Raw genomic sequence first — 10,000 nt, 5'->3', positions numbered from 1 at the left:
GGTGAAACCCGAGCTGAGGCGGCCATTAAGAAGGAGCGAGATGATGACGACCATGACAACGATGTAGAGTATGGCTCTGAAAGCGAAAGTGAAGCAGAAAGTGAGAGTGAAGCCCTGCTGACGAAGCGGATGCTAACGAAGCACCTACTGGCGGAAGACGCCCCGGAGGAGGGGGAGAAGACTCTTCAGATGAACCTGCGCAAGAAAGAAAGGAGGAGGTGAGACTTAAGAAGCTGCTAGCTTCAAGATGGGGCGCGGCACACATCTTAAGATATTTTCTTAAATTTTCATGTGTTAAGGAACAAAGCAAATACATTGTCCCAAACTTTTTAGATGAAACACCTAATTTTGACCAATATTAAAGTCTTTCTCAAGCAGAATGACACACTTCTAATGACCACATGACTCTACCCGTGGGTCACAGTCACCCGGGAGTCTGCCATGAACCCTTATAACAAACTAACTTCATGATTGTCAACAGAAAAATGTTGACTACTGGCACCTCCGAGTTTAAAGTCTCAAACTTTTTCTTTCGAAACTATATTGTAGCATGTAAGTTCTCCTTTCCCTAAAGGTAAGAAACTTTACCCCCCCCCCAGGTACCAGCTGCTGGACTCAGGTGATGATGATGATGAGGCAGACCAGGATTATGCGGAGGACGAGGAGCTCAAACCTGCAGCCAAGAGGAGGAAATACACGCCCAGGTGAGGAACACTGATTCAGTAGTACCTGTAGTAACAAGGACAACAAGGAAGCAGATATTTCACACGTCTGGGATATAATTCTTGTGAATTTCTTGTTCATAATTGTGAATTTCTTGCTGATTCTGTACATATCCCAGTGTCACTTGCTCCCAGCCTGTACTGTGTAGGGAGACCATTCTGACCTTTGGTTCGACTTTCCCGTCAGTCTGGGGTTACACAATTTCCCCCTCACTTCTTGCCACTCTACTATATTGAAATACCTACATACAGGCAAGCACACATGTAACATGTACACCATAAACAATAAGCGTAAACAATAGTCCTGTTACCCCTAACCATGTTTCATTGATGTAGGAGGAATACTTAGCTGGTATGTCTTGTGTGGCTGAGTGGAAGAGTCAGGGACACTTTATGGTGGTGTGATAAACTGTTATATTGTACATGTTTATACCTGTACACCCATTAACCCTGTCTCCTTGCTGTAGGAGGAGTACTGAGTCAGCTGCTGCAATGTCTTTGTTATGTAGCTGCTCAGGCAAAGAGCAGAGTCTGTGATACTTTGTTATATTGTACCTGCACACTCATTAACCCCATCTCATAGGTGCAGGAGGAGTACCGAGTACTATCAACTTCACCTAAAATTCAGCCATTTTACTGCATTCATATTAACCCTGTTCCTGTGCACCAGGCGGAGTACTGAGCCTGCTGCGCTGTCTTGCAGGTCTGCAGGGCTGCAGTGTGAACACTGTGACTTCACCTGTAAGCAGGAGCGCGCCCTGGAGACTCACCTGCGCAAATACCACCGCATCAAGGGGCCCATCAGCATCAGTACTGCAGTCAAGAAAAAACCTGGGCCCAAACCTGGGCCCAAACCTGGACCCAAACCTGGAGCCAAGAGGAGGCCGTATGTACACAAGTAAGTTCAGTTATTATTACTAGTAGGTTATTAAAGTTATCAAAATCTAGTATTAAAGCTCACAACTTGGAAATTTGCCATGTTGCTAGGTTGATGAATTGTTGGATGGTACCCCAGAATTTTTGTATGAAGTTCCTATTTTGTTGTATTTTTTGTATTTTTTTTGCACTCAATGTGCTTCATACATGTATAATTAGCAAATACGCAGAATTCTTCCTGCATTATACAATATGAGTCAAGCAACTTGGAACAATGTAAAATCTCTGAAGTCAGACATTTCAGATCTTGTATCTTTCATCAGTGACTAAGAATGAGGTGACTGAAAAAATGCAAAAGTTTAGTGACTTTTCAATGAGCCCTGGAACTGATGGTGTGCACTGCCCCCTTGCAGGAAGATCCTGAAGTGCAGCCAGTGTGACTTCACATGTTACCAGGACCGAGCACTGCAGACCCACCTGAGGACCCACACTGGGGAGAAACCCTACAAGTGTCAGGAGTGTGACTTCCAGACAGGTGGGTTACAGGGGTGGTAGCTCACAGTTTTATTAAGAAAATCAGCCTCGCAGCATGAGGTACATGTACATGTATAGCAAGCTGAATTGGTCTTATTTCTACTGTCACATTTGGCAGAACATCAACTTACATAAAAAACAAAGAAAATTCAGGCAACAAATATATGATATACAAAATGATAGATTCATAATGAAGAGTGACCAGGGAAAGTTTCTGTGCCATATTTTACACTCTTTTTGTTACTTCTACTATTACATGTACCAATAGATATTGGGACACGTCGATGAAGGTCCATCCAGAAAATGAGATACACAAGAAAACAGTTACTCAAGCTACAGGATCAAAATCTGAGATATTGGGACAGTTATCTACTAGTATGAAGCCTAGTAACACCTGAACATCTGTTAGATTAATCCTTTGGATGTAAGTGAATCTAAAATCATCTGTTAGGCAGACTACAGCAATCCTGTAAGTGTCTGAATGAGGGGAAAAAAGGGGGTTTAACTATGGACCTACATGTGCATGTAGATGTAACTACTAGTAGATAAAATAACTATCTGCTTTAAATTGTTAATGGCAGCCTGTGTGGAACCTCCACTAGCCACACTACTGCATAGAGTACAGCCTCATGTCAGCTAAGACACTGCTGTTCTTTAGGACTGAAGCTTACTAATGAGAAACCCTACAGGTAGAGAAGAGTGCAATCAACACCATAGGCAAGATATATCTCTAAGGTAGTGGTTGTGCAAGCTGCACATTTTGTTCGTGGGACCGTACAATCATGTATTTATGTTTATTTGCTCCAGCCAACATGGCAAATGAATTGGACACCATATTATGACAAGCTTGAAAAAAAGATGTAGTTTTTGAGATGGAATTAGTAAAGGTTATAGATTAATTGGTCATTTGATTGGTAATTAATTGCTTAATTTGTTCCATAAACACTTCATTGCTGCATAATGTAATAATGGGGCCAATCACAGCTTCCCTTGTAGACATATGAAAAATTTGTAGCAGGACAGTTAGAGAAACTGGTTACCACATACATGTATGTGGATATGAAGAAGAAGTACTATATAAATGTGTTTATCAAGAATAAACAGAGCAGTAGTTTGTAGGGCTAGAACATGTTCAAGGTAGACATTGCTGTACATGTGTGTATTTTGCTTTGAAAATGTTAACTTTCTGGTTATGTCAACCGAAGGAAAACATATTGTTTTTGCTCAGTTTCTTCCTCTTTGTTTTTGCTCAGTTTCTTCCTCTTCGTTTTTGCTCAGTTTCTTCCTCTTCTTCTTCTTCTTCTCCAAACGGTGACCTCTGACCTGGCCAATGACATGATTTGTTGTTGTCTGTCACCATGGTGATTGGTGTAGGGTTACATAATGTTCCAATGTAATGGTCTGCTCTGCTCCTGTCACCATATACTGGCAGTACATGTATGTGAATGTGTTTGAGAAAGAATTAACAGAGCAGACCATGTCCAAAGGTAAACATTATGCATTTGCTTTGCAATTGTTACCTTTTCAGTGTGTAACACTTTTCCCCTTTTCTTACAGCTGCGAAGTACCGCCTAACCGAACACATGGCCCAGCATGATGAGTCCCGTCAGTTTAAGTGTGGGGAGTGCGGGCAGGGCTTCACCACGCAGCACCATCTGCAGCAGCACGAGCTGCGCCACTCCGGCCAGCCCACACACTGCTGCGATCTGTGTGAGTACGGCTGCTACGACCAGGCTTCACTCAACAGGCATGTCAAGGTGAGGACTATGGCTAGTGTTTTGGTGCTAAGTACTAAGTAGTGGCTGTAGTGCTAGCAGTGTTTTAGATTTTAATGTTAGGGATACCTGAAATATACTGCTGCAATCTGTGTGAGTACGGCTGCTACGACCAGGCTTCGCTCAACAAGCATGTCAAGGTGAGGAATAGTAATTATGTATGTAACTAGTGCTAGTACACATGTAGTCCCACAGTAGAGGTGCTAGTAGTCCATCAGTAGAGTTGTGCCACTCTGGCCAGCCGACACACTGCTGCGATCTGTGTGAGTACGGCTGCTACGACCAGGCTTCACTCAACAGGCATGTCAAGGTGAGGACTATGGCTAGTGTTTTGGTGCTAAGAACTAAGTAGTGGCTGTAGTAATAGTAGTGTTTTAGATTTTAATGTTAAGGATACCTGTCAAACAGGTCTGTCACCTGTGTGAGTATGGGTGTTTCGACCAGGCCTCGCTCAACAGGCATGTCAAGGTGAGTGCAAAAAGGCTGCCAGACCACTCAATTTCTGTGATTCTCAGAAATTTTGAAGTAAAAGATTGTAAAATGAAGTAAAAAGTCAAGATCAGGAAAACTGAGAGATGGGAGAAAAGGTCGAACCAAATTCACTCCCTGGAACTGTGTGTACCAAGATACATATACAGACTCTTAGATTTCTTACCATTGATAATAGATTTTCATGTGCAGTAAAAATCTACCGAACTTAAAAAAGTAGCATATCTAGTTATGTGTATAAGGCTAAAGTAAGTCATTTTTTATGATTTAATGACGAAAGAATTACAGCGATTGATTCATGATCATTAGAATTTTTAACCACGCAGCTGTTCATGTTCTAATCTTCATACGCACATTTTTCTTGCCCAGAACATGCACTCAGGTGACCTGGAGTTCATCTGTCCGACCTGTGATGGCCGGTTCAACTCCCAGGCCCATCTGAACCGTCACATGACCATGCACCGCGGCAAGCGCGACCCCGAGGACCTCAAGTGTCCGAACGATGGCTGCAGCTACGTGGCCAACAGTCGCTACGGGCTTTGGAAACACAACACTGATGAGCACAAGGCTAAGGTAGCTTCAATTTGTTATGTTTACTTTGGCAGAAGAAAACATATTGTTTTTGCTGTTTCTTCTTCTTCTTCTCCAAACAAATAAGGTCAATGACCTGGACCAGACGTCTGTCACCATGGTAACTAGTGCTGTAGTAGACACCCTGTGGTGTTGGGTTACATTTTGTAGCAGGACAGAGCTCTAAGAGTTTATTCTCACCATGTAATGTATTATATATGCCATAATTTTGAGTAATTCTTACATGGGTATCTGGACATGTGTAACTCACTGTATCTAACCTTCAAATGCAAGGTGAACACTGTACCCCCTGGGCCATTGCACCAGTAATTTCAAGGTGTATTCTGGGATTTGAACTCCAACCCTCTGATCTAGAAAACAGATTATCAACCACTGTTTTCTACATTCCCCCAGGTGTGTCTGAAGTGCAGTGAGGAGTTTGACACCTATGAGGAGCTGAAGGAACATAAGAAGGTTCACAAGACCCACAAGTGTGACCGGTGTCCGTTCTCCACCTCCAGCGAGAACTACCTGCAGAAACACATCCTCGACCTGCATTCTGACGGGGACGACATCAGGTAAGGTCAAGGGTTAGCAGGGTCAGAGGGTAAAGGTTGCACCATGTACAAGTGTGACCGGTGTCCGTTCTCCACCTCCAGCGAGAACTACCTGCAGAAACACATCCTGGACCTGCACTCTGATGGGGACGACATCAGGTAAGGTCAAGGTGCAAGGGTCAGCAAGGTTAGAGAACAAAGGTTACATTATCAGAACCTACAACTTTGATCTATGATATGAAGAAAGGAGAGGGAAGTTAAGCTATGGTTGAGGGCTGATCAAAGAGCAAAGGTTGCATGGTAAAAAATTACTTGATGGGGACAGCATCAGGTAAGTTCAGGAGGTCAAGGGTTATCATTGCCACATTGGTCGAAGGACAAAGATTACATGTAGAAGATAATGATCTGCCTTTTTTTCCTGTAGTCATATGGTGGAAGCAAAAAATACCTTTTTCTGTTTTGTCTTCAGTCTGATGTCATTGGGCAAGAGTTAACACCCAATCAGGGATTTGATTTCAAGGCTAGATACCGTTATATGAGAATAGCATAGGAAAATATCACAAGGCATTTTTTGCTAAGTGATAGGTATAGCTACATGTTTTTTTCATTCTAATGTCCCCCTCCCCCCAGATGTGACCAGTGTGAGTTCACGTGTGGGCATGAGCTGCTGCTGAAGAAGCATCAGAACGCGGAGCACAAACAGCCCAAGCCTGAGAAGGTGTTCCAGTGCCAGCTGTGTGACTTCTCACAGACCAAACGCTGCCTCCTGGCCAGGCACATGCGCAGGGTCCACTCTACAGCCACGCCGTACAAGTATGTACATTACATGTAGTACATACTGGTGCATACTGTTTACTTACCATTACAACACCCTGACTGTTACTTGTGTTACTGTTTTTACCTAACTTATGATGTTTTAAAACTGTTTTACTGTTTTAGAAATAACTTAGCAAGTTTTTTCATTAAAGATATAAATGAAATAAATCAGGTTGGTTGTGTTTGGTAATGATTTTGCTGCAGACCTTAACCTTAGACCTTAGGCTCTCCTGTGCCTACAGGCACATTGGGCAGCAATCCACCATCTAGGTCTAGTGGCTGCTGCCTCCTCAGCCTCTTCCCAGGTTATGTTTACTTTTTTCAGATCATCGTTTGGTGCAAATCAAGTTGAAAACAGAAAGATATGCTGCTAAGAAAGTTTCTGTCCTGTTGTCTAGGTGTGACAAGTGTAACTACTCTGCTAAGGAGGTGAGCCAGCTGCATGTTCACCAGCGTGTACATGAGGATGAGAGGCGTTACCTGTGCTCAGAGTGTGGCTACACCTGCAAGTGGGCCAACCAGCTCAAGATACACCAGATGTCTCACACAGGTGGGCAGCTTCAAGAAAATGGCTCAGAGTTGTAGGACATTAGCGGCATCTTCAACAAAATGTCTAAAATTCAAAAGACATTATGGTAATCTTCGAGAAGATGGCTAAGATTTTAGGGCCATCTTCGAGGAGATGGCTTGAACAAATGACAATTTCCTATCACTGAAAGAGTCTTTGTTATCTGTCATACTTGACTCCACTGTCTTAACTGTCTTCTGTATGCAAAAGAATGTAAATATAAAAGTTACATGTAGGTCCAATCTCAGAAAAGAGAGTTTATCAAAGTTGCTTTGATATTCAATACTGAGGGATTATCTTCAAGGAAATGGCTAAGACAGAACTTATTTATTGTACCAGATAATAGCAGACTGATATCAGTGGTATTTGCCTGATTGCTGTCCTAGCTAATTATGCTTAGAGCATTGAGAAAGAAATGACACTATACACAACGTCCTAGTAGTTTGAAATCCCTAAATGTTATGTTTTGTTCCTCTACAGGTGAGAAGCCTGTCTGAAGTAGTTTGTGCCTGATTGAATTTTCATTAATTTTACAATTGTAGCAAACTATGCTTACAGTATTGAGAAAAAAATGACAGCTATAATATCCTAGTAGTTTGAAATCCATGAATGTTATGTTTTATTCCTCCCCCAGGTGAGAAGCCGTTTACCTGTCCGTACTGCAGCTACGCCTGCGAGCGTTCGGACAAGCTGAAGATCCACGTGCGCACGCACACCAAGGAGAAGCCCTACATGTGCGAGCAGTGTGGGTTCCGCTGTTCCACCAAGAGCAGCCTGCGCTCCCACTCTCGCAAACACCGCTCCGACAAACCCTACCAGTGCCAGCTGTGTGACTCGTGCTTCAAGTACCCTACAGGGTTGTATCTGCACATGAAAACTCATAAGGTATGAAAATCTAATTTTATCTTACCATAACTTTAAACATAATTGAAATTTGCTGCGCCCAAGAACCACAGAGCAGAGGCAAATGGCAAGCTACCATCAAGCCCCAGCATCGATATGCAAGCAAGTCTAACCCTCGTTACAGGGAACAACAGACGATAAACCGGATAGATAGAATTACATCATGCTTCTAGCAGCCCTTCCCCTGTTTCTGTTCTGTTAAGTCAGAGGTGAAGCGTGATATCATGCTTTTGCTATGAGCTATGCTTGTGCAATGCGGCTTCGCTACGGATGGCGCTTGCATAGGGGTGATGATGTTATAGTTTATACAGGCTGCTGTAATAGTTTATACATGTAACAGTTGTAGTAAAGATTCTTCATGTTTACTTGCAGGAGGACAAGCCGTTTAAGTGTGAACACTGCAGCTACTCCACCCCGTTCAAACGATGCCTGCAGCAGCACATGCTGCAGCATACAGGCGAGAGGCCATTCAAGTGTCAGTACTGTCTGTACACAGCCACACAGAAGGGAAACTTCCAGGCTCACATGCAGAAAAAGCACCCCTGGGTCACCAACACTGCTGGTACAGGGGGGGAACAGGCTGGGACTAGTACTGATGCTGTACAGGTGAGTTCTTACATGTAATGAGGAATGAATGAATGAGGGAGTGAGGGAGAGAGAAAAGGAAGAGTGTACAAGCAGAAGGGAAACTTCCAGGCTCACATGCAGAAAAAGCACCCCTGGGTCACCAACACTGCTGGTACTGGGGGGGAGCAGGCTGGGACTAGTACTGATGCTGTGCAGGTGAGTTGTTATGTAGAAAGAAGGAATGAATGAATGAGAGAGAGAAAAGGAAGAGTGTACAAGCAGAAGGGCAACTTCCAGGCTCACATGCAGAAAAAACACCCCTGGGTTACCAACACTGCTGGTACAGGGGGGGAGCAGGCTGGGACTAGTACTGATGCTGTACAGGTGAGTTGTTGTTGAGAGAGAAAGAGAGAGAGAGAGAGAGAAAGAGAGAAAAAGGAGAGAGTTGTAGTCAGGACGTAGAAATAGAGATAGAGGATAGGTGCTAGTATAAACATTGTTGAGTCAACAATTGCAGCAGTTCAGAGGCTGGGGGTTTTTTACTTCAGAAAAGACTGAGGGAGTAAAGTGCTACAATTACCACCTCTTTCTAAACTACACACACTGTAACAATGTAGCAAATACAATGAATGAAACGTCAGATATTACACAAGTTACAGCAGGCATGCTGCCTACAGAAGGCATGCTGCAGAACAAGTGCCACCTCTTCGAATGACACAACAAACTGTAAGGAATGTACAAAATGTAGCAAATCTAATGTAACAAACTGTAACAATGTAACAAATCTAAATGATATACATATCCTTACAGCAGCCCACAGACCCTGCGGAGGGCACGCTTCAGAACAAGCGGTACAAGTGCCACCTGTGCTCCTACTCCATAGACAAGAAGCAGCGTCTGGACCGGCACGTGGAGAAGCACCTCCGCGGCATCATCCAGACGCCCGGGCACGACGGCTGCCCCGTTACCATGGCAACGCTCCTGAAGCCCGAGGGCGAGGCGCTGGCAACACTTTCGACCGTGTCGAGCCTGCGGAGCCGCGTGTCTGTCGGCCGGCGCAACCGGGTGTCGAACAAGGAGAAGGCGGCGCGGCAGGAGCTGAAGGAACCGGTCTCAGCCAGCCAGAGCCAGCAGGAACTCATACAGGTGGGTTTGGGTTAGGTTAGGGTAAGGGTTAGGGTTGGGGTTGGGGTTGGGGGTAGTGTTAGGGTTAGGGTTAGGGTTAGGGTTAGGGCTAGGGTTAGGGTGAGGGCTAGGGTTAGGGTTAGGGCTAGGGTTAGAGCTAGGGTTAGGGTCGGGGTAGGGTTAGTTAGGGTAAGGGTTAGGTTAGGGTTTGGGTCAGGGTTTGGGTTTGGGCTAGCGTTGGGGTAGGGTTAGGGTTAGGGTTTGGCTTAGGCTTTAGCCCTTACGTTGTGTGTTAATTATGTTTATGAAAGCTCAGCGTTCACAGCCAGCCCAAACAACGTGGCTTCCCAACGAGAACTCCTGCAGATGTTGTTAGGGTTAGGGTTAGAGTTTGGGTTAGGATTAGGGTTAGGGATAGGCATTAGCCCTTACGTTGTATGTTTATTATGTACACAGGTTGAGAGTTCAGCGTTCACGGCCAGCCCTGACAACGTGGCT

At 44.3% G+C, this 10,000-nt stretch overlaps 1 protein-coding gene across 1 annotated transcript in view; it reads left to right on the top strand.

Moving 5' to 3' along the window:
- The window catches only part of LOC109462161, a 24,975-nt gene that overhangs the window by 9,390 nt on the left and 5,585 nt on the right, over nucleotides 1-10,000 (top strand). Inside the window, exons 12-25 of the mRNA XM_019758653.1 lie at nucleotides 1-218; nucleotides 600-704; nucleotides 1,393-1,620; nucleotides 2,012-2,133; nucleotides 3,690-3,889; nucleotides 4,095-4,217; nucleotides 4,766-4,969; nucleotides 5,381-5,457; nucleotides 5,596-5,682; nucleotides 6,154-6,336; nucleotides 6,738-6,889; nucleotides 7,542-7,792; nucleotides 8,183-8,416; nucleotides 9,188-9,523. The exon at nucleotides 1-218 is cut by the window's left edge and continues 312 nt beyond it. Coding sequence (XP_019614212.1) covers nucleotides 1-218; nucleotides 600-704; nucleotides 1,393-1,620; nucleotides 2,012-2,133; nucleotides 3,690-3,889; nucleotides 4,095-4,217; nucleotides 4,766-4,969; nucleotides 5,381-5,457; nucleotides 5,596-5,682; nucleotides 6,154-6,336; nucleotides 6,738-6,889; nucleotides 7,542-7,792; nucleotides 8,183-8,416; nucleotides 9,188-9,523 — 2,520 coding nt within the window. The remainder of the gene's footprint in view (nucleotides 219-599; nucleotides 705-1,392; nucleotides 1,621-2,011; nucleotides 2,134-3,689; nucleotides 3,890-4,094; nucleotides 4,218-4,765; nucleotides 4,970-5,380; nucleotides 5,458-5,595; nucleotides 5,683-6,153; nucleotides 6,337-6,737; nucleotides 6,890-7,541; nucleotides 7,793-8,182; nucleotides 8,417-9,187; nucleotides 9,524-10,000) is intronic.

This window comes from Branchiostoma belcheri, unplaced genomic scaffold (genome assembly GCF_001625305.1).
Source record: "Branchiostoma belcheri isolate BF01 breed outbred unplaced genomic scaffold, Haploidv18h27 scaffold113, whole genome shotgun sequence".
NCBI lineage: Eukaryota > Metazoa > Chordata > Leptocardii > Amphioxiformes > Branchiostomatidae > Branchiostoma > Branchiostoma belcheri.
The sequence above is the reverse complement of the archived record's forward strand: the minus strand, read 5'-3'. Positions and strand labels throughout refer to the sequence as shown.